Source organism: Phragmites australis, chromosome 2, assembly GCF_958298935.1.
Source record: "Phragmites australis chromosome 2, lpPhrAust1.1, whole genome shotgun sequence".
Classification (NCBI taxonomy): domain Eukaryota; kingdom Viridiplantae; phylum Streptophyta; class Magnoliopsida; order Poales; family Poaceae; genus Phragmites; species Phragmites australis.
This window is the reverse complement of record NC_084922.1, coordinates 29,071,708-29,095,696: the sequence shown is the minus strand read 5'-3', so window position 1 is coordinate 29,095,696 and position 23,989 is coordinate 29,071,708. Positions and strand designations below refer to the sequence as shown.

General features: G+C 40.7%; 2 protein-coding genes and 1 long non-coding RNA gene across 7 annotated transcripts; 2 read left to right on the top strand and 1 right to left on the bottom strand.

Moving 5' to 3' along the window:
* Positions 1 to 95: 95 nt before the first annotated feature.
* Positions 96 to 2,687, bottom strand: LOC133907850 (uncharacterized). Of its 3 annotated transcripts, none has more exons than XR_009908044.1 (4): positions 2,365 to 2,687; positions 1,405 to 1,723; positions 573 to 713; positions 96 to 364 (listed from the first exon to the last, which is right to left on the bottom strand). XR_009908044.1 is itself a non-coding variant. In XM_062349956.1 (4 exons), exons 1-4 carry the CDS (start codon positions 2,597 to 2,599, stop codon positions 324 to 326), a joined length of 654 nt encoding a protein of 217 aa, XP_062205940.1. In that variant the 5' UTR covers positions 2,600 to 2,686; the 3' UTR covers positions 96 to 323. The 3 variants fall into 3 exon arrangements, 2 of the variants coding, with proteins under 2 accessions (XP_062205940.1, XP_062205932.1); XM_062349956.1 differs by having other exon boundaries at positions 655 to 713; positions 2,365 to 2,686; XM_062349948.1 differs by lacking the exons at positions 96 to 364; positions 573 to 713 and having other exon boundaries at positions 721 to 1,723.
* Positions 2,688 to 16,384: 13,697 nt separating this feature from the next.
* LOC133907800 (uncharacterized) lies at positions 16,385 to 19,887 on the top strand. 3 transcript variants are annotated; one of them, XM_062349908.1, is made up of 3 exons: positions 16,385 to 16,774; positions 17,308 to 19,340; positions 19,437 to 19,887. In XM_062349908.1, the coding sequence occupies exons 2-3, from the start codon at positions 17,426 to 17,428 to the stop codon at positions 19,556 to 19,558; spliced, it is 2,037 nt and encodes a 678-aa protein (XP_062205892.1). In that variant the 5' UTR covers positions 16,385 to 16,774; positions 17,308 to 17,425; the 3' UTR covers positions 19,559 to 19,887. The 3 variants fall into 3 exon arrangements, with proteins under 3 accessions (XP_062205892.1, XP_062205884.1, XP_062205878.1); XM_062349900.1 differs by having other exon boundaries at positions 17,259 to 19,340; XM_062349894.1 differs by having other exon boundaries at positions 16,385 to 16,778; positions 17,236 to 19,340.
* Positions 19,888 to 21,918: 2,031 nt separating this feature from the next.
* Positions 21,919 to 23,197, top strand: LOC133909983 (uncharacterized). Its single transcript, XR_009908475.1, has 3 exons — positions 21,919 to 22,022; positions 22,094 to 22,740; positions 22,834 to 23,197. It is a non-coding gene; the product is annotated as an uncharacterized LOC133909983 (long non-coding RNA).
* Positions 23,198 to 23,989: the final 792 nt, after the last annotated feature.

Below are 23,989 nucleotides of genomic sequence, written 5' to 3'. Positions count from 1 at the left end.
AATGGGACTATGGCTACTACTCTAGGCTTGCAATCTCCAAAACGTGACATGATAAGAAACAAACTTTTAAAGGGCCAGCCCTTTCTAATGCGCCGCATAAAGTTTCATGATAGTCAAATGTTTGACAACACCAAATTCTACACTGGATATTGTGGTCACAAGAACAGGTCACTTCTACCAGGTATGACAGCAAGAAAATAGAATACAAAGTACAACAAAAGAATTATGTCTCTTTGCGGTACACACTACACAGTGAAGATAAAACCCTTTGAAATCAAAGGATCTATACAGTTTACAGGGAACTACCATACATGAATTCTGAATCATGACTTCTCCTTGTTCGTAATCCTGGTTTTAATGCCTCCTGTATGGAAAATCAGCAAATATGAGCACACACAAACAAAAAAAAAAATATATTACAAAATAAGTATCAGTAAAAATCAGTGGCAAATACAAGCGCACTGCATGTTTACATCCATCTCGTAGTAGAAAAGGAGCAGGCGATCATTTGCAAATTAGGCTACTCAACAAGTAGCAATAGATCAACTGCACAGGATTGTCTGTTAACTCACAAAAGCAATAGTTTGTTCCATGTAACCAAGTAAATGGATTAAGCTCATAGTATCTACATTGGAATGTCAGCATTAAATGTACCATCAACTTCCTCAAATTCAACCTCCTTAATCACTTCCGCAGCTGCATGATACTCAAACCTGCAGAATGAAGAAGCTAGGTCTTGGACTACCATACATTGGTAACACAAAGCAGTACATGTTAACAGGCATTGAAGGTGTTAAATCAAAGTGTTGAGTGAAATCATCAATTTCGATGTACAACACAGTGGTGAGAGAGTTCAGGAGCTACTAAAATTGATGTGCAAAAAGTGAAGATCACTAAAAAAATAAATGCAGTTGATAGGGTACGCATAGGGTAGGAGCTACTGTTGAAAGCTTGAAATAGAAGAACCTGCAAGGGTAACTCTAAATGGTGGAGACTAATGTAGACTATCCAAATCCCTAGAAGGTGGTAGAGGGCAAGAGTAAAGTAGAACAGTTCAGGGTGGTCTTTCCAAAAGTGTACTTGACATTTTGTGGTTCATGTGAAATATATAGATGCAACCCAATGGATCAGGTTATAAAACTTATTCTCCTATGTTAAGGCTAGTTCTCATTTCAGAAATTTTAACCCTGGACACTAATTCTTTCTTGCTGTGATAATAGGTGTCGCCGTGTCAATGGAAAAAACTAATTTCTTATAAACGGTACTTACAGAATTTTTAAGGGTCTAAAACTCTAGCTTTACAGTTGCAACTCGAAAAAAAAAAGGGTAAGTGTGAGAAGCAAGCGTTCAGAGTACATTCTATGCTTATAAGGGCGTATCAAAGGTTCATCAGAAACAACGTACCTGTTAGATGAAGCCACCTCAGGTTCATACTCAGATGTGCTCTTAATAGCCTTAACTATAACATCAGCAATTTCCTTCTTTCTAGTGCTAGCCATTAAACAATCATACTCAGTTGGCACAATGATTGCGAAGAAGTTATCACTGAGGTTGCTAATGCATATCTTATCAACGGCTGCAAGAGCTATCCTCCTCTTCAATATATCAGCATCAGGATCAACAAGGTAGAGAGCAAAGTCCGTGATCACCAGGATGCGCCTTTTCATCTTTCCCGATTGAGTGAACTTCAATACCTTGTCTGCAAACAGAACTTTGTTGTCTCCTGCAACATATTAAGAATCTACTTGTAGATTTCTGTGACATAGTTTGAAAACTAGATGGACATAAGGCTCTGCATGATGACAGGGCATTTGGCAATGCCATCCAATTATCATCGCAGCACACAACACTTTATTGTGTTGGAGAAGTGTGTTCATTTCACATTTGGGTTCATGGCCCCTATACATCTAGGATTATGCAGTAGGTCACTATTGCCACTCTTCACTTTCATGCATGCATAATAAGGCATCGGTAGTTAGTAGCACGAGAATAGGATGTCATTGCAGTATAAGGAACTTTGTACCAGACAAGGATGTATCAGTGCAGTATTTTGTTGAACTGGCCAATGCTACAGATGGAACTTTTCTCTGCATTAATCCACGATACCAAGTAACACAAAAATCTTACGATCTAATCACCCCGCTATGAGGTCTAAAATGGTGGAGACTTGTGAGTTACTGCAATTCCTGACGCACTTCACGACCCAAACTACCACAATACAGAGAAACAAAGAACATACTTACCACTAGCAAAAAGCATCCGATCCATGTCCGAGAACTACCGAACCCATAGGCCTCAGATAAGTAATAAGATCACGCCCATTTTCTATATAATAAGATGGGGAGGTGGGTCGGCGCACGGCACCTTGCTTGGAGAGGATCTTGGTGAGGCAGGGGTCGCTGGGGACGCCGATGTAGTCACCCTTGCAGTCGCGGTACACCGCGGCGCGCCGCCTCACCTTCGCTCCCATGAGCAGCCCTGCGGCGGGCGCCGGCTCCTCATCCCCCTCCACATCCCCTCCGCCGCCGGCCGCCGGCGCTGGCGGGTCCGCTGGCTCGGGCTCCACCTGGATCCGCCTCAGCGGCCGGAAACGATCCATCGGCGTCGGCGACCGAGTTCGAGAAATTCTGCGGGAGACGCGGAATGGCGAGAGTGAGACCGAAGAGATGGGGCGGGTCGTTGGAGTTGGATTTTTTTTTTTGTTAAATTCGTTGGAGTTGAGCGGTTGGGCTTGTCCACCTGTGGCCTTGTTATTGATTGCCCGGGCCTGTATTGTGTGGGCCTATAAAGCTATAATGCCTGTGTTTTTCTTGGGCTGGAGTTGCATTTGGCACGGAGGGTGACTTTTTATTTTTATATTTCAAAAATAAAAAAATTAAAAATAGCCGCCTATTTGAAAAATTAGATCATAGATTTATTACTCTTCGAGTTTGCCACATCCTAAACGGTTTAGAGGTTATTGCGTTATTGAGCTCTTTAAAGAAGATTATGAATGAGTTATAGCGGTGATTGTGAAAGGCTTTCAGCACATCTTGTCGGAGAGGTTAAGTGTTACTTTAGTAGAATTGAGTTATTAAGTAGTTCTTGTTCTATTCCGGTTTAAGATCAAGTTACTCGGTGTGAGTCATTTCTAATGTGAGAATTGGATACTTGATAGAGAAGTGATTAGAAGCTTGAACTCACCTCAACATGTAATAGGGGTGATAGGCAAATCATTGATACTACGGGATAAATTTCGTGTGTCATCCTTTGAGCAATTTACTTTCATATAATTTACTTTATACAATTTATTTTCCTAAAATATAAATTGTTGTATGTTACCGTAGAATTGCAAACCTTGACATAGTTCTTAATTGTTTTCATATTACTCTAGCGATCTTTAGTTTGTTTTCGCAAGTTTCGTTGATCGTTTAGCAGTTAGTTTTAAAAATCGTCTATTCACCCCCTCTAGTCGGTATCCTAGATCCTACAAGTAGTATCAGAGCCTAGGACTCCTTTTTATAGCGGATTTAACCATCCTGGAGTAGGATTATGACTGGTGACGTTCATGTTAATGTAGGAAAGCCTCTATTCTTTGAGGGGTCAAACTATGTCTATTAAAAGGCTAGAATGATCGTCTATCTTAAAGCTATGGATGGTAAATTATAGGTTATAGTGGATAAGGATTATATAATTCTTGATCCTATGAATCTTACCGTTGAAGATAGGGATAATGCTCTTGCAAATGATCAAGCTATAAATATTTTTTATGGTGCTTTAGATCTTAATAAGTTTAATCATATTTTCAAACTTGAAACCACTCATGAGATTTATGAAAGGCTCAAAGAAATTCATGAAGGCACAACCATAATTAAAGATGCAAAGTTTTTTGTTTACAAAGGTAAACTTGAGAAATTAACTATATTACCAAAAAGAAAACATTGAAAAAATATTTAATTGTTTACACAATATAATAAATGAGCTCAAGGGACTTGGTATGGATGTTTTCGATGTTGATTTCTTTCATAATTTTTCTAGAGCTTTGCCTAACAAATATGACACTATTGTGACTTTGCTTGTGAGGTCAAATTTAAAGGATACAACTTTAATACAAATCTTGAGTGAAATTCTCACTCATGGCATTTTCAAGAAGTCACAAGAAAATCTTCATGATAATACTATCGATGCCAAGAAAAAAATATTGCATTCAAGGCTCAATCATGAAAAGACAAAGATGATTATGAAAAGAGTGATAAACAAGAGGAATATGATGAAGAAATGTCTCTCTTCGTGAGAAGATTCAAGAAATTCATGAATAAGAAGAGATATCAAGGTGGATATAGCAACAAGGGATAATCTTCTAAAAGAAATCTCTTTAAAGAAACAAGATGCTTTGAATGTGACGAAAATGGACACATTGCCACAAATTGCAAGAAGAAGGAAAAAATATTCTAAGAAGAAGAAGGAGAGTGATGGCAAGAAGGTATTCAAGAAATACTTAAAAAAGAAGAAAGATGGTCAAGCATGCTATGTTGAGTGGGATCCGGATGCAAGCTCAAGCTCCGATTCCAATAATGAGAAGTCATCTCAAAAAGGCCTTGTTGGTGTAGCCATCAAGACTTCACTCTTCCCCACACCTCATTATCTTATGGCAAAAGGTGACTCTAAGGCATTAGATGATAAAGATGAATATTCATATAATGATCTAGTTGAGCTAATAAATGGTTTTAATGACTTTATGAGGGAAAAAAAGAGTAAAGTTTAAGAAGTTCAAGAAAAGACACACTTCTCTTCAAGATTACTATAAGGAGCTAAAGACGACTCATGAGAGTCTAAAAGAAACTCATAAGATGCTCAAGGAAGCTTGGGACTCTCTTATTGCTTATGAAACCAACAAAATAAAAGTAGATATGAGCATATCTTATAATATTCTTGATAATGCATCTACTTTAGCTTATATGAGTTCATCTACATTTCATGATGATTTGCTTATTTTGCCTAAAGTTATATCTTGAAATGATGTCTTGATTATTGATGAAAATATCATGCTAAAAGAAAAGGTAAAAAAAAACTAACCAATGATCTTGCAAGATGTTATGTTGGAGAATCCAAAATTAGACAAGTTTTGGATAGTCAAAAGTTCTCCATCAAGAAGGAAGGCCTTAGGTATGTTTCAGGAAGGGTAAAAAAGCATTCATTTATCACAAAATTATTTTTGTGAAAGGTAGTGGTTATTGTATGAAGTGCAAGAAAACCGAACATATTAAGAAGGATCAAAATATCTTAGATAATTCATATGCATCTTTTGATTCATGCTATGTTCTTAAGATATGCTCTAATGGTAGTGTTAAAGCTAGATTTGTTACCACTCCTATAATCGGTGCTAAAAAGAATGCCACTTAGGTAACTAAAGCTTTGGTGACTAACATCCAAAGACCCAAATAAGTTTGGGTACCTAAAAGAGCTTAATTTTGTTTTGTAGGTAAACTACAAGTCCAGTGAGAGACATTATGTGCTAGATAATGGATGCACTCAACACATGATTAGAAATCAAAAGATTTTAACTTCTATGAGCAATAATGGATCGGAGTATGACAAAAATCACATTTGGAGATAATAGGAAAGGAAAGGTAAAGGGATTAGGTAAAATTGAATCTCAAATGATTTATCTATCTCAAATATTTTACTAGTTGAATCTCTAAACTCTAATTTGTTATCTATTGCTCAATTATGTGATCTTGATCTTTCATAAACTTTTTCTTCAAATGCTGTGATAATATCTAGTATGAAGGATAATAGTGTAGTTTTCAATGGTTTTAGACATAGTAATCTTTATCTAGTTGATTTCTCTTCTAATGATGTGAGCCTAAGCACATGCTTGTTTACAAAGTCATCAAAAGATTGGCTTTGGTATAGAAGGCTGGGTCATGTTGGTATTAATCAACTAAATTATTTGTTAAAGTATGATCTAGTTGTAGGGTTGAAGGATGTGAAATTTGAGAAGAACAAGCTATGTAGTGCTTGTCAAGCTGGAAAGCAAGTGAAAAATTCACATCCATACAAAAGCTCCATATCAACTTCAAGACTTTTGAAATTATTACACATAGATTTATTTGGTCCTACTATATATATAAGTATTGGAGGTAATAGCTATTGTCTTGTCATTGTTGATAAATTTTTTAGATTTACCTGAGTATTCTTTTTACATGATAAGACTAATGTATCTAATACATTCAAAAGCTTTGCTAAAAGAGTCGAAAATAAATTTGAGTTTAAGGTCAAGAAAGTGAGAAGTGATAATAGCTCCGAATTCAAGAGCACAAAGGTTGGGGATTTTTTTTAAGAAAAGGGTATTAAATATGAATTCTCGACCAAATATACTCCGGAGCAAACTAGAGTAGTTGAAAGGAAGAATCGGACTTTAATTGATATGGCAAGATCAAATGCTTTCGGAATATAATATTTCAAACAATCTTTGGGTCAAAGCTATCAATACCGCTTGCCATTCATCAAATAGATTGTATTGTCACAGATTATTGAAGAATACTCTATATCAACTTCTTATTGGAAGAAAACCAAACATCTCATATTTTCGGTATTCAGATGCAAATGCTATATTCTAAATAAAGGTACTGGTTTATCAAAATTCCAAAGAAAATGTGGCAAAGGTTTCTTACTTGGTTATTCTTCTAATAGTAAAGTTTATCGTGTCTACAACCAAAACTCTGTTTTGGTTGAAAATACACATAATATTGAATTTGATGAAACTAATGGCTCACAAGAAGAGTAAAAAAATTTGGATGATATAGGTAATAAAGGTTTGAGAAGTGCTATCAAGAATATGTCAATATGTGACATCAAGCCAAAAGAGGAAGATGAACAAAAAGGATGATCCATTTACCTCAATTCAGGCTATTCCATCTTCTTCCACTAAAAATGATCAAGTTCAAGCTCATAATGTGGAAGATATGGATGATTAGTTACAACAAGCTACCACTTTATCAACTCCATCACAAGTACCGGTAGCTCATCCAAATGTTCACCATACTATTAACAAGGATCATCCTATTGATCAAATTTTTGGTGACCTTATTAAAGGTGTTCAAACTCGTTCTCGTATTGCTTCATTTTATGAACACTATTCTTTTGTATCTTCTATTAAGCCTAACCATATAGAAAAAACTCTAAATGATTCGGATTGGCTGAATGCACTACATGAAAACAACTTCACCCGTAATGATGTATGAAAATTGGTATAAAGACCAAGAGATCATAATGTGATTGTCACAAAATGGGTTTTTCGGAATAAGCAAGATGAAGATGGGATTGTTGTAAAAAACAAAGCAAAATTGATTGCAGAAGGATACACTCAAGTTGAAGGTTTGGATTTCGGCGAAACTTTTGCTCCTGTGGCTAGACTTAAGGCTATTAAAATCTTACTTACTTTTGCTTCATCTTATAATATCAAGTTATATCAAATGGATATGAAAAGTGTCTTTTTGAATGGTAAAATTAGTGAACTCGTCTTTGTTAAACAACCTTCTAGTTTTGAAGATCCTAAAAGACCTAATCATGTATATAAACTCTCTAAATCTCTCTATAGCTTTAAACAAACCCCACATGCGTGGTATGAGAGACTTAGAGATTTTCTTGTTTCAAAGGGTTTTAAAATTGGGAAAGTTGATACTACTTTGTTCACTAAATCTATTACAAATGATTTCTTTGTATGTTAAATTTATGTTGATGATATTATTTTTGGATCTACTTAACAAAGTTTTTCGTGATGAATTTGGAGAAATGATGTCTAGGAAATTCAAAATATCTATGATTGGATAATTAAGTTTCTTTCTCAGACTTGAAATCAAGTAACTCAAAGATGAGACTTTTATTAGCCAATCAAAATATTTGAAGGATTTATTTAAAAAATTTGGCATGAAAGATACAAATCCTATCAAGACTCTCATGGCGACAAATGATCATCTTGATCTTCATAAGGGGGGTAAACCGGTAGATTTAAATCTTTATAGATCAATGATAGGTAGTTTGCTTTATTACCGCATCTAGACCCGATATCATGTTTAATGTGTGTATGTGTGCAAGGTTTCAAGCATCACTAAAGAATGTCATTTGATGACCGTTAAGCGTATTTTGAGTGATTTAAAATACTCTCCTAGCATATGGCTTTGGTATCCAAAGGGTGCTAAGTTTGAGCTAATCGGATATTTGGATTCATATTATGTGGGTTGTAAAGTAGATAGAAAAGGCATCTCTGAAAGTTGCCAATTTCTAAGAAGATCGTTAGTTTGATGGTCATCCAAGAAACAAAACTCCGTAGCACTTTCTACCACCGAAGCATAATATGTTTTCGCGGGTAGTTATTATCCTCAATTGCTATGGATGAGGCAAATTTTGTTAGATTATGAAGTTGAGTTCAAAATAGTGTCTCTTTTGTGTGAAAATGAAAGTGTCGTGAAAATAGTCACAAATCTAGTCTAACACTCTAGAACCAAGCATATTGATTTTCACCACCATTTTCTTAGAGATCATATAAGCTAAGGCGATATCCTAGTAGATAGTGTGTGAACTGAAGATTAATTAGCGGATATTTTCACAAAACCTTTAGATGAGAGTCGTTTTTGCAAGTTGAGAAATGAGCTTAATTTCATTGATTTCTCAAATATTGCATGAAACAATGGGCACATGATGTTTGCGTATTTATATGTTTTAGAAATCATACTTTGATTCATATGCTCATATTGTTTATGTTTATTTCCTTTTTGAATATGTAAATTTGTTACATAATTTCAATTCAAACTTATTTCTATGATTATGTTTATGCCCAATTGCATATGGTTCTATCGTATTTCATACCTCTAAAGATCATATGGTTATCATATCTCATCTCATATCTAAATCTAGAATTTCTGGAGCTATCTTGTTCCAACGGTCCGATCGAAAGCCCTCCCGATTTGTCTGCCATATCCATACAGAGAGTTTTTTTTTCCTTCTGCGCTCTCGCGGTCTGACTGCACCAAGTCTCGGTCTGACTGTCAAGATCTATACAGAAACTTTTCAAGCCTCTAGACTCCAGTAGTCTGATTGTCCCGATTCTCGATCTGACTGCCAATGGCTGTTAAGTCCACATCGATCTTTTTTCTTTTCTCCTCCAGTCCCCATCTCTTCCCAACCGATCACTTCTTCTTTTCCTCTCTCACAAACTCATGCCCTCGGTGGAAACTCAAGGGAGCCTAAATCCCTTGTCCCCGGTCGATCTGTGACGATCCCTGGTCCAACCGCGGACTCCTCTGCCATGTCTTCTCGGTATTTTCTCGATTCCCTCTCCTTTTAACATGGATTTTAAGGGTTTTTTTTCATGCTTAGTGTTTGAAAGAGAAGATCCATCTTATGAGACATGAATTTGAGATAAAGTTGAATGTAATAGTTTGCTATGGTTTAAATTAGGCTATGCTCAAAGCTTGATCAATTGGAACTTCCAATTTCTTCGAAATGCATCAAATTGGATTTGTCTGCGCGCTTGCGGTCAGATTGCAGCCTGTGCCGATCTGATCGCCAGCAGCGGCAGAAGCTGATTTCTTCACTGTTTTATCTTGTATCAATTATATCCCTTTATTTAATTTCTTGTGACATCTTATATGATAAGTGGAAGTGGAAGCGACTTTGTGAAGAGGTTGACAAAGATTGTGGCCAGTCATGGTAAGACTAAGAAAAGATTGGTGGACTCAGATTCAAAGGATGATCGTCAGGACTCCGATTGGATGCCATCTTAGGATATTGGTGAGGAAACCTTGTCTTTTGTTGGTAATGTTGATCATGGCATGGAAGATGTCAGTGATGAGGATCTTGAAATTAATCACCAAGCTTATGTTGGGTATAGAAAATCTTGAACTTCAACTGAATATACTAGAGCTAGAAACACCTATCAATATGCTCTAGATAATGATGCTTCTCAACCACATTTTTATACCTTGGTGCAACAAGATACCTTATATGGTCATATTCTGAATAAGAAAATCTTTGAACAAAAATGGATAGAATGGGATTATTTGAGAAGTTAGCCTAGCATAGATGGTTTAGCTGATATATTTCAAGAGCTAGATCTTTATGAGTTAGTGAGTTTCAAATGTTATTGGAATGCCACTGTCATCAGACAATTCTATGCAACAATTGAGATTTCTCATGAGTCTCAGAAAATTGAGTGGATGACAGGATCCGGAAAATATGAAGCTTCATTTAGGGATTTTGCAAGTGCTATGACAACCTCTTATGATCTTGTTTATGGCTCTATTAATATAAATGATAACGATTGTTTGGCTGAAAATGTGTGGAGTGCCTTTTATGAGCCACATGGGGTTGTTCCTAGAGTCACACTTGGGACAATGACTGGATTGAAGGTATTGCCCATTATGATCAATAATAAGATTGTAAGAGCCACTTTTGCTCCAAATAGTGGAAACAATGATGCTATTCGGGATCATTACCGGAATATCATTAATCATATCATGAACAGAAGGAAATTATTGTGATCAAGTACATTCTGAAAGTTATTGATAATATCACAGTGAGCATAACTCAAAATCTTTATTTTGCTCCATTTATAATGTCTCTTGTTCTTATGAAGACAAACTTTGGGCAAACATCTTGTGATATAAAATATATGGGATACAAGCCTTTCGAAGTGAATCCTCGTATTCTGAATAGAGGTCATAGAGATCAAGATATTCTTGCAGCTCAAGGAGGTCAGCATGAGGGACCTTAAGGTAACATTCCTCCTCAGTGGGCACCTCCAACTAGTTTCTTTGATCCTTACATGACATCTATCTAGTAGGTTTTTCAGTAGAGTTTGGATTCTTTCTAGGCTAGTTTTTAGCAGAACTTCTATCAGCCTATAATGATAGAATTGCAATCTACTCGTCTGTCCATCTTCCTGGCTTGATAGGACATTGCCTCTCTTAATGCTCAGAACTAAGAATTGAATGAAATGTTTCACAACCTCTCTCTTGGACAGCAGTGGCTTGATGATCAGTTCACTACCTTCTCCTATCATTTCTACAGTATCTATCCTCGTCCTCGTCCTTCTCCTCCTTAGGATGACCAGACCTTTTGGTATTTGATGCCAAAGGGGGAGAAGTTGGAAGAAGTGAAGAAGACAGCTATCTTGTATTGCATCTTTGTTTCTTTAAGCATTGTAATGAACGACATTGCATCTTTGTTTCTTTAAGTATTGTAATATGATGAACTATGTTATTTGCTTATCTCCGTATTCATCTCTATCTATATGTTCTAATTTTTGTTGGATGTCTTGAGAAAAATGTTCTTTGGTGACCTTATGATTATATTGATCATAGCTCTTTCCTTGGATCCATATATACAAGGTAAACTCCTTTAATTTTTTTTATTCAAATTTTTAACTTGTTTCATTTGTTTTACTCTAAATCTTAGGGGCATATGTATAGGGGACCTTACATTGATATGAGTATTTATAGCAAATTATCTCTATTTAATTTTATATCCTTAAATTTCTTACTATAGAAACTCACATTCGAGTCTTCTTTATGCTAATCGTTAAAAGTGGACTTAAAACTTAAATCACATCACTTCTTAGTGTTATTGTCATCAATTACCAAAAATAGGGAGATTGAAACATCTATGCTCCTAATTTGTGTTTTGGTAATTAATGATAATATGTCATTTGTGGACTAACATGTTTGAATGAGTTTTGAAAATGTTACTCACAGAGATGTTGCAGAGCTAGAAGATGTATGAGTGGAAAATATGAAAATGGCTAGCTCAAGGCAAATGTATAATTATAGGGTATTTTCTTTATCGATCAAAAGAGATTAGAGAAGAGAAATTGATAGGATAAGTGTCATACTATTAAGAGGGGTTGATGCATATTTACTTGAGATATCTATAGTGCCATAATTGCTCAAACTTGTATTTCATATAGAGTAAGAAATTTAATTTGAGAGAAACCAAGGAAAGACTGTCTTTGGGATGTTTCTGAGCTGTGGTGGTTTGACCATCGGAGAGGCCGGTCTGATCGCTGTATAAACTTGGTTGATACTTAGTAGAACTCAATCCTGGTCTGACCGAAGAGTATGCCGATCTGACCACCAAACGAATAGAGGGGTTCAGACCCTCTGGTCTGGCTGGCGGTCTGACCGCCGGTATGGCCAGTCTGACCTCTCTGGGAATAGAGAGTTTTGGTACTCTATTCCCTACTCGCGGTCTGACTGTGAGGGGTCACGGTCTAACCGCTAGACATGTGTCATCATCACGCCTTTTGTAGTCGTTGTATTTGCGGCGGTCTGACCACCATTTGAGCTACAGTCTGACCGCCCAGTGTGCAGAGGTGTCAAATCAACAACAACGACCATATTCTTGAGTGTGGGCTATAAATAAGAGCTTGGCTGGTTCAAAGAAGGGGTCTAGCACTTTATTACAACTCATTGGAGTTCTTGCATTCGTCATCTTCCTCTCTTACCTTAGTGGTTGCATTTTTGAAAGTGTGAGAGCATCTAGTGTATAACTTTGAAGAGTTTGAGCATTATCACACTAGTGATTCTTGAAGCAAGGGTCATCGACTTGTTACTCTTGCAGGTTGCCACCTCCTAGACGGCTTGAAGGTTATTGTGTTGTTGAGACTTTCAAAGAAGATTGTGAAGGAGCCACAACGATGATTGTGAGAGGCTTTGAGCACATCTTGCTGGAGAGGCTAAGTGCTACTCTAGTGGAATCGATGTATTGAATAGTTCTTGTTCTATTTTTGGCTTAAGATCAAGTTGCTCGGTGTGAGCCATTTCTCATGTGAGAATTGGATATTTGATAGAGAAGCGGTTAGAAACTTGAACTCACCTCAATATGGATTAGGAGCGATCGGCGAATCATCGATATCACGTGATAAATTTCGTGTGTCATCCTTTGAACAATTTACTTTTATGCAATTTACTTTATACAATTTATCTTCGTAGAATATATATTGTTGTATATCACCCTAGGATTGCAAACCTTGACATAGCTCTTAGTTATTTGCATATTTCTCTGATGATCTTTAGTTTATTTTCACAAGTTTCGTTGATCGCTTAGCAATTAGTTTTAAAAACCGCCTATTCACCTCTCTCTAGTCAGTATCCTAGATCCTACAGGCATCTATTTGAAAAATTGTTGAACTAGACTACTGACATATCACCCTTCCAACCAGCGACGAGTTTAAAAATAAAAAAATATTACGTTTCGTTGCTCTTAAAATTCAAAACAATATCAAAATAGTAATAAAAAAATTCTAAAAAAATGTTGGTGTAAAGGATACTATGATCTAGCTCTAAAAAAATTTAGACAGAACTATGACAAATTATTTTTATATTTTTATATTTTTGAAATATAAAAAAATCGAGGAGTGTTGGGAAAATTTGGTCTATCCAATTTTTTTGCTTTTTTTAGGACTCCAATTTTTTTTTCTTGTTGAACCAATGCTACTTGAAACTTTTGCGGATAGGTTATAGAATATTTAGTTTGAAAACATAAAAATATATGTGTAGATTTATCTTGAAAAATAGTTTTATAATATTATATTATATTTTTATTAGATATTATGACTATATTCTAATAAAAACAATGATCAAAATTGCATATCGAACACTGTAAAAAATCAAAAGTGATAAGTATTTACGATCAGAGAGAGTATTTTCAACGTTTTCTAGAGACCTTGCTAAGAATTATTATTTTTAGGCAATCACCAGGGGGAGAGCTTCTCCACTTGAATTTCATTACTCAAAAGAGTGCCCGAAGGCATTACAATGTCTTACATGGTACATACAAGCTAAAGATAATCAGCACACCCTAGGCACAAAGGGCTACAAACCAGTAAGAATTTTGGTTCATAGTGGTCCAATAAACCTGCCCGAATGAATCAGAACTTTGGGGCACCAACTATTTTCAAGAGGATCCGTGGTTGTATTTGGTTCGGTTGCCACGAAAAGGCAGTTCGCGCCGTTGGGGCGGTCACCGACCGGGCCAGGACGCACCAGCCAACCACCGACACGTCCGCTCGTGCCTCCAGGGCTCCAGGCAACCGTCTTCCCGCTTGAAACGAGCTGGCGAGGGGCGAAGCAACCCGAAAGTGGCAGCTCAGAAAGAGAGCTATGTACTCTGAAGCGTCAGTAGCGAGGATGAGATTTCCTCGGTTTTTTTTATGCTGAGTTTTTTGAATTTTGGAAATTTATTATGGTTTTATAAAATACTTTGGTTTTACATGTAACAGATCTTGTAGTTTTTGAAAATTATAGTATTGACAAAAATGTGTTTTTTTAGTTTTGGAAACTCCAGTTAGGATCTCTTTTTTCTAAACCATAGTATTATGTGGATCTAGTTTATAAAACTATATTTTCTCAATACCAAGTTTTTTTTTGGAAATTATGACATCCAAACATAACTATGGTTTTCTTTTTTTTAATAAAGGAATGTCTTTTGTTCCCACTTTTACATAAGGCATTGCACTCAACAATTCATTATTAGAAAGTTACCGCTATAAGTGTAAATGATGAGCCAACAAATAGCTCAAAATTATTAAAGCAAACATGATAGAAAGATAACACTTGTGAGTAAATATTCACACATATTTGATGAAGATCTCATAGTAGTCATTGGAGGCGGAATGATAATTTCATCTTGTCTCTCACTGCCTCTCTTTGCAGGACGAACCATAAACGAATCTAATGGGTGCTCTGAAGATTACCATCCATTATGGAATTTTCCAGTATTCAGGTGTTTAGCAGCATTCAGTTTAGCTTAAGAATAGTTGGGCCTACTGTGGAAGATGGCTGGATACCAGTACTCGATTTGATTGCTCTTTCCGTTTAATAATACCGGACTCATTGACTGACTTAAGTTGGTACACTTACTTGGTCGTCGGGCGTCAGCATTGCACTAGGTGAAAAATGGTCAACGCCGTGCCTTCTCTTGGGTGTTTTTAGAAACAGCAATACACTCGTATTATCACTATGCATATAAACTCACACAGCGTCTACTAAATATTAAAAATATGAAGTTTAAAAATTAACAAAATTATTATAGGTGTCTCATTATCAACAAATAAATTATCTATAAAAAAAATTCTATCTCTTATGTAGTTGCATGGTAAGTGTCCTCCTGTCCCGCCAAAAAACCGCATCTAGTATCCAGTAGAAGGTACCACTGTACTGCACCAGGAGTGAAAATGGGTTAGATCTTTCTAGCTCGAATTATTTTAGATGCTAATTGGATATTTTAAAAAGTCTTAAATATTAGATCAGATCTCAGATAGTTGTATCAGATATTAGATTTAGATATAGAGCTAGGTACAAGAATAAAATCGAATATATCTGAAAATTATTCGAGTCTACCTTTCAAACCTTATAACTTTTTATATGAAGTTGGATAGTGACAATCTCTATATGAAAGTTGTATTTCTTGATGAGATATACAAGTTTGTAGTTGATTTTTTTTTTCAAAGCTATTAATATGTTAAATAATTAATAGAAGTTTCACCCACTATATTGGGTACCTGTAACTTCTCCAATTTTACTCTAACATAACTACTTCCATATAAGTATATTACTGATTTGCTTATTCGATCTCTAATGTCGTTGAGTTGAGTTTTGAATACGTGGAATAATCAAACAACCATAACATATGCGATATATATAATTACTGTTTTTACAAAATATCCGAATAAATATTTATGATCTATATTGTGTGTATATGACTCGTTACATATTCTATTCATATCTATGACAGAGACTATCTGCATATATATCTGACACCAACCGTGTCTAACACCGATTCTAATAAAAAACCATGAGATAGAATATAGAACCAGCGATATCCATATCCGATAACACTCCTATATTGCACAAAGAACCAAAAGATGCAACACATCCTGAATTCTTGACCGCAGATCAGGATGAGAGAAAATTGTATGGTCTCCTGCCAAGCAAATTAGCAAAAATATATGCAACCTCGCTACACGCTTTATTTAGGACGTTGATCTCTCGCACGATACGACTGGTTCAAAGCGCATGGAAACTTACTTCAACCGACTGGTTCAAAGCGCATGGAAACTTACTTCAACGGGATTATTTCCATCTCAACCACCACCTAAAAGCTGGATTTTTAGGTGAGGAGTAGGATTGTTCTAGTGATTTTTAGGTGAGGAGTAGCATTGTTATTCGAAACGAAAGAAGAAGAAAAAAACAGCTTTATCCTTTTTCATTTTTTAAAAAAGAGACTTAATTTTTATCACTGTCTCTATCTTTATTGGAGACAAATGTAGACTAACTCCAGCATGAAACGTAGCCGGCAAATTGTGCCCTCCCACCGAGCTTACCAACCGAGCAAGAGTCGGAAAACGAAGCGCTGCTCCCATAACTCCCTGCGGTTGAAGGAAAACTGACAGCAGAGACGTGGGAACCAAAACGTCCAGGCCCCATTCCAGAATTACACTCTCCTCTTCTTCTCCCCGGGACTCTTCCTCCTCGTCGTCTTCCTCGTTCGCTTTGGGGACTCCTCCCTTCCTCTTGTCCCTTTTAGCTGGGGTCTCGTCGTCAAAAGTTGCAACCTTTGGAACTTTCCATTTTGACCGCTTCTTCAAGCAACATATACGCCCTTGTTCAGATAAAGATTCCGGGGATTTTTTTTTCTGCTACGGCCTTCTCTTCTTCCACCTCCAAGGCTACGGCTCCTCTCCCCTGGTGCAACGATCGTCCTCGAGTTATTTCTCAAGCGCTCCGAGAAGCTTGTAAGTTCTCTCTTTATGTCTCATCCTTCACGTGTGTCTTTCTTTTCTCCTCTCCTCTTTTGTTTTTCCTCTCTCTCGATATGTTTCATGGATTTATATATGCTTTTTCCCTTCAAGAAAATTCATGTATGCTTGATTATAGAACAGATATGCGACTCAATTTCTCCGATTAATCTGGTGTCAGAACCTGTGCCTTCTCCTGGTTAATACATCAATTGCTGGTGTATATAGTCCTGGGAAAAAATTTATTCTTGATTCGACAGTTTTCATTTCACACCCCAATAATTAATACCCAAAAGGAAATAGTGCAAAATGAGAAAGAAACAGAGGGAAAAGGAATAACTGTAGGATATTTAGAATTCGTCTAAAATCTGTTTCCAGCATTTACTAACTGTATATTTCACCACGCCAAGCAAGTAGTAGTAATGAATCAATGTTGTACTCTCCAAATAAACAGCTAGACCAATCTTCTTCATACCTGCAGTGATAACATTTCCAAGAAAAAACGCTCACATTTGAGTGTTTGACATTAGTTGCAAAGACAGAAACCGAGGTTGGCGTCTCAAGAAACAGAGCAAAAGCAATCTGGCAGCACGCAGAGACTTGATCCATCCTCGTTTCTCCAAATCTTATCACTGATCGCCGATCAAGATGGAGCAGCTCCGGCAGCTCGGCGAGGCGATGGGCAGCATCAACGCTCTCATGGCGTTCGAGTCCGACCTCCGCATCAACCCGCGCCAGTGCCGCCTCCTCGCCGACGCGTGCGCGCACGCGCTCGCCGCCGTCACGGGCGAGGTGCGCGTGCACCTCCGCTTCGAGGAGCGCGGCGCCAAGTGGCGCGCCCTGGAGGCCCCGTTCCGCGAGCTCCACCGCGCGTTCCGCGACGCCGAGGGCTACGTCCTAAAGTGCCTGGATCCGCGCGGCAGCTGGTGGGCGCGTGCCGCTGCGATGGTGCACGGCACCGAGTGCGTGGAGCAACACCTTCACGGCATCCTCTGGTGCGTCGCCGTCGCGATCGAGGCCGTTGAGACCGCCGCCGAGATCGCCGGCTCCGACGCCGACGAGATCGCGCGGAGGCGGCTGGTGCTCGCCAAGAAGTACGACAGGGACATGGTCGAGCCGAGGCTGTTCCAGCACGCGCACGGCAATCTATACTTGGTGTCCCAAGAGCTCGTCGCACGGATGGACACGGCGTGGAAGGAGGACAGGTGGGTATTATCACAGCTGTTCGACGAGATGAAGGCCCCGGCGGCGTCGAAGCCTCTGACGAAGAGCGAGCACCGGCTCGCCGATGCCCTGATCGCGCCGCGGGGAAAGCTGCACCCGGCGTCCATCCTGCTAAGCGACTACAGCGTGCGGAGGCGCCTCGGCGGCCGCCTCAAGGAGGTGCAGTGGATGGGCGAGAGCTTCGCGGTGAAGCATTTCATCGGGGACGCCGAGGCCGAGGTGGCGCTGCTGTCGTCGGTGGCGCACCCGAACGTGGCGCACGCCGCGTACTGCTTCCTCGACGAGGAGAGGAAGGAGTACTTCGTGGTCATGGACCAGCTCATAGCCAAGGGCCTCGGGAGCTTCATCAAGGAGGTGAGTTGCCCGCGGCGGCGGATACCGTTCCCGCTCGTCGTTGCCGTCGACATCATGCTGCAGATCGCGCGCGGGATGGAGTACCTGCATGCTAAGAAGATCTACCACGGTGAGCTCAACCCGTCCAACGTGCTCATCAAACAGCGGCAGCCTGACGGCTTCGTGCACGTCAAGGTCGCCGGGTTTGAGCGGTGGGGCACCATCACAACCGGAGCAAAAGTTTCTGCTAACGGCAACGGCAACGGCAATGCCAACGCAAACGGCGGAGGCGACAACGACTGTATCTGGTACGCGCCGGAGGTGCTCGAGAAGGAGAGCGACGCCGCCGCCATGCGCACCGAGAAGGCGGACGTGTACAGCTTCTCGATGATCTGCTTCGAACTGCTGACCGGCAAGGTCCCGTTCGAGGACAACCACCTGCAGGGCGACAAGACGAGCAAGAACATCCGCGCCGGCGAGCGGCCCCTGTTCCCGTTCCAGGCGCCCAAGTACCTCGTCGCCCTGACGAAGCGGTGCTGGCACGCGGACCCGGCGCAGCGCCCGTCGTTCGCCTCCGTCTGCCGCGTCCTCCGTTACGTGAAGCGGTTCCTGGTCATGAACCCGGACCAGCAGCAGGGCCAGGCCGACGCGCCGCCCGCTCCGCCCGCCGACTACCTTGACATCGAAGCACAGCTGCTGAGGCGGATCCCGGCGTGGCAGCAAGGCGAGGGCGCCGCGCGCGTCGCGGATGTGCCGTTCCAGATGTTCGCGTACAGGGCCGTGGAGAGGGAGAAGACCAGCGGCGCGCACGCCAGCAGAAACAAGCCATCGGACTCTGGCAGCGAGAACTCGCTGTGCGGCGACGAGAACGGGGTCGGGGCCGGCACAGCGTCGCCGGACGACGCGTCCTCGGTGTCGAGCGGTACCGTGCGGTCGCGGCTGGACAGCAGCGACGGCAAGAAGCCGCCGGCCATGATGGCGGACGGCAAGGCTTCCCGGCAAGCAGGTGCGGCGCGTTCTCTCACCATATTTTCAAAACTTGATCGTATCGTAGCGAGCGCCATGAGAGGATCAACCGGATCGTACCTAAAATTCTCTGCAGGGTCTCAGCAGAAGGTGAAGCCGGCGAGCGCAGTGAAGCCTCCGCCGACGACACGAAGAACTCTCGGCGCGAAGCCCGACCTTCCGGTGCGACGGCGGACGTCCGGGCACGCCTCGGATTAGGAGGCAGCGGCGCTTGCAGTTGGAGACGCAGGAACGAGCTTGCAAGTAGTTCGGTGAGAGATGGAATGCTTCGATGATGGAGGACGTTTTCGCCTGCGCAGTTGTCTTGTTTCCTCGACAGCGGAATGGTTTGCATTCCAGCTCGCTTTGGTGAACAGAGTTTTTGCATGGGTTGATTTGTTGTTTAGATTCTTTGTTAGACTCTATAGCATTTGCGTAGTAGATTTTTGCTCGATGGTTTGATGGGTAAAAAAACTGCATATCCATATGAAGACGCTTGATTTCGAGTAAATTCACGTATTTGGGATATCTTATTTACAAGGAGCTGCTATGAGAAGCCGTTGCCTAGAAACCGTTTGGCAGTCTTGTTTTGAATTTGTTTAATAATGTTATTTTACTAAAAAATGTAAAATTAATAGTCAAATTAAAAAAATTATAAGAATAGTTACCTGTCGGTATATGAAATATCGATAATGGACCTATCGGTATTCCGATAGCCTACGTGGTAGTGGGCCTGAGGCCTGTCAGCATTTTAAAAGCCGACAGGTTGTGGGCCCACCTAAAGGGTGTTAGGGTGGTGCCACGTAGACAGTTGCCTGTCGGCATTCTGCATACCAACAGGCTCGCTTGTCAGCACGCGGAATGTCGATACGCATGTCGGCATTCCAAGTGTCGATAGGCCATTATATATTTCACGGTCGCCGATTCCTCTCCCACGCACGACCGTACATAAAGAGCGGGCGGCGACGGCGAGCGAGCGGCACGGGGCGGCGGGCATAGGCGGGCGGCGGCGTCCGGCGAGAGCGGCGGTAGTGAGCGGGCGGATGGCTTCACCGGCGTGCAGTGGCGCCGATAAGTGTTTTTTCTTTTTTTAATTAGTTAGAATTAGTTACAAATTTAGAGTAGTTAGAAAGTAGTCGTAGTTAAAAGAATTAGGAGTAGTTAGAAAATAAGAAAAAAATAGTATTAGTTAGGGAAAAAAAGGTGATTTAAGAAAAATAGTAGAAAAATAGTTTGAAATTATAAATAGTTAGAAAAATTGGGAATACTTAAAAAACAGTAGGAAAATAATTAGACTATTAGAGAAATGTTCAGTATAAGTATATAATTTAGAAAAATAAGAGTATGAAATTTAGAGTAGAGTAGAGTAGATATGGTTTGAAATTAGCTATAGCTAGAAAATATAGTATAGTTAGTTAGGAAATGTGGAATAGTTGAATTTTTTAAAAAATTTCGGTAATGTAGAATTAAAATAGGTTATTTAATAGCATTATGAAAATTGGATATTATTAGATGTATATAATTTTCATTGATGAAGGAATTGTACATTTGAATTGTTGTGGATTTTCAATAGTTAGACAATATAGGCTAGTTTGAAGTTGAATTGTTGTGGATTTTCATTTATGTATTATTCTTTGTATTTTATTTCTCCCGAGTTCAATTTTTATTTTGCATATTCTGCATTGCATTACTTTGTGCTTGTCGTATTCATTATATTATGTAGTACAATCTTTTTTGCTTTTAGGTATGGAGCTTATCGACCCTGTGATCGATGCGACGCATCGGACACACTTGAATGTCACGGACCTATACCCGATTAGTAGGTGGGCTTCAACTCGCCCCATGAGACACCAAATTCCTGGTCTAGCAGTTCAAGGCAGACCGCCTAACGCCAGAGTCAAAGGACTGGAGAGTGCGACAGCACCTAGAGGCGTACCTACTGTGGCTGTTCGGTTGGGTCATCTTCACTAGCACGCACGCGGACACCGTCGACAAGCGGTTCCTCTTCTTCGCACAGCAGATTGTGGACGACCCCCTAGAGCAGGTCCCTCAGTTCAGTTAGGGCTCCATAGTCCTACCGTAGACATACCGAGCGTTGTGAGAGGCCTGCTTTAGGAGGAGTGAGTCCGGGTCGTTCACAGGTTGTCCTTTTCTCCTGACCCCATAGTCGTACGAGCACTTCGACATAACGTGCCCGCACTTCAGCTCGTACGACGCTTACGACCAATCTTTCTACTTCCCCGATGAGTTCGGCCCGCACAACGCAGTGGATGGCCCTATGATGGGTTCGCTATGGTGCAAGCACGACGTAAGTATTACAAGTTAACACATTTTTTTAGTATTGTTCTTTTATGACGCATATATGCCTGACATTTTTCTTTTACATGTAGCCGAGGTGGGCGACGGGGATGACACGCTCTTCGTACATTCAGTTCATTGCCACATTCGACCAGCTGCAGACAGATAGGGTGTGCTGGACACCGTACGACCACGAGGCGATCACGACACGCGCGCCTATTGGCATCTCTGACTTGTGCCACAGGGACCAAGCTCTCTGGCTTACGTGGTGACAGCTGGTGTTCGATGTCACGGTCGAGCCCTACTACCCAGACACAGTATTCAGACAATTCGGGTATCACCAACACTTCCCCCTGCTACGACTATCGATGGACAACACTCACTTGTAAGTATTTGTTGGTATAGGTTCTTTACTATCCATGTTATCTGGTCCGTAATCGTAACTTCGTCTTGCAGGATAACGAGGAAGGGTCAGGGCATCGCGTACGATGCAACTTGGAGGGGTAAGTTGAAGGCGTGGGTGGATGAGTGGGTGGACATGGCTGCACACGTCCACATCCCCAGCGGGCCTTATGACCCTAGGATGGAGGATGCGTACCTGCACTGGTTTCACGAAGTGATGCGGATTAGGTGCTTCCCTGTGCCTCCAGAGCCACCACAGCATGAGCCGGAGGTCACCGACATGTTCGCTACAGAGCCCGTGGCGGCGTACCACGCAATGATACGTGAGGCTATTTCATTGTACTGACTTTCATTCTCATTATTACATGTGTTCGCTCGGGCATAGTAGGTGGACACGTGCAGGGACGTCGACATGGAGTTATTAGACTTCATGGACCGCTGGGAGTCAGTCCCACTGCGGGTTGACCCGGGCGAGCTGATGGCTGGTCTACATCAGCTGGTATGGTGTTGCCTTGACGGGTTTTGACGTGCTTCATGCTAGAGGGTATCGGATATCGTCGGGCCTACCACACAGATGAGGTCGCTGTCACGCACACGAGCTATGCCAACACGCTTCCACACGGAACCCGCCTCGTCGTCTCAGCCACCACCGCTGCATTACATGCCGACTATGGGTTTCCACTTGGGTACTTCAGTTCCAGGTTCGTCACTATCAATGGTATCACTCGGGATTGTATCTTTTAATTCAACTATACTGTGATACATGGCATTGACAGAGTTATACCATGCAACAGTTCCACCATCCTTCGACGCAAGCATCTGGCTCATCGCTTTCCTTGACGAACAACTAGTTGACGAAGCCGGTCGGCGAGGAGGACCTGTCGTAGATAGTGGGGGCACCTCCACTGATGTAGCCATCGCAGGCAGACCCTGCTACCCCTACAGATGCTACACAGCCTCGCCACCCTTCGCATGACCCCTTTATGTTATCCACCGACCAGGTGCATCATAGAGCAACTGCTAGATGGAGGCCGGAGGGCGGCGCATCAAGCGCACCCGTGGCCATGGAGACACCCCCATTGACTGCGCCATTAAACAACACTTGTACATGTTTATGTTATTTCTATTATGTGATTGACATGTCATGTAGGATGTTTATGCCGGTACTATGTTATCAACCTTGGTTTTATTACCCGTGTTCTCCTGCCTTCCAAAAGCTTAGCATCGTGCAATATTATCATCTTTCAAACATATCTGCGTGCCGTCATGACTGCAACGATAGAATAGGGGTACCACTAATAATTGTTACACGACAGGGTACAATTTATTCAATTACAAACAACATGTACAATAAAAAATTACATAAGTGTAACGTAGTACCTCGTGATACATTGATACTACTCATACTGACCACTACGAAAGTATGATACATGTAGCATAACATAAATTGACAATACCCTCATATACTACAACTACGATAGTACGATACACGTAGCATACTACACATGAAAGCCCTACGTGAAATACATTGGCGAAAATAGTACAGGTTAAATACGAAATTAACACATGGGTTGTCCGCTAGAACACATCCATATTACTCCCAGTTTTCCTCCGACCTACCATGTGAGGCGGGATATAGCGGCTTCTTACGTTGTTGGCTCTCTCTTGGCGCAATTGTTCCTGTAGTTCCACAATAATGAGGTGCAGGTGACGGATGTATTCTTGAATGTGTGGTTCCAACTGCGGGTCAATCTAGTATTGGAAACCACCATCACCCGTCTGAAAAAAGTGGTATATGAGATAAGTAAATGGTATGGTGAAAATCGTAAAGAATGTGTGTTTTATTTGGTCTTACTCTGAAATGTGGACAATAAAAGAATCGACAGCCTGCGTCACCAAAATGCTCATAAACTTGGACTACAACGTCATCTCCATGCTGATATGGCGGCC

What these genes read in the sequence shown, in the direction of transcription:
- LOC133907850 (XM_062349948.1), bottom strand. Translation starts at nt 2,599, where the DNA reads ATGGATCGTTTCCGGCCGCTGAGGCGGATCCAGGTGGAGCCCGAGCCA. An exon ending in CAAGATCCTCTCCAAGCAAG is followed by an intron (nt 1,724 to 2,364) that starts GTGCCGTGCGCC and finishes AATATGTTGCAG; the next exon opens with GAGACAACAAAGTTCTGTTT.
- LOC133907800 (XM_062349908.1), top strand. Translation starts at nt 17,426, where the DNA reads ATGGAGCAGCTCCGGCAGCTCGGCGAGGCGATGGGCAGCATCAACGCT. An exon ending in CAAGGCTTCCCGGCAAGCAG is followed by an intron (nt 19,341 to 19,436) that starts GTGCGGCGCGTT and finishes AATTCTCTGCAG; the next exon opens with GGTCTCAGCAGAAGGTGAAG.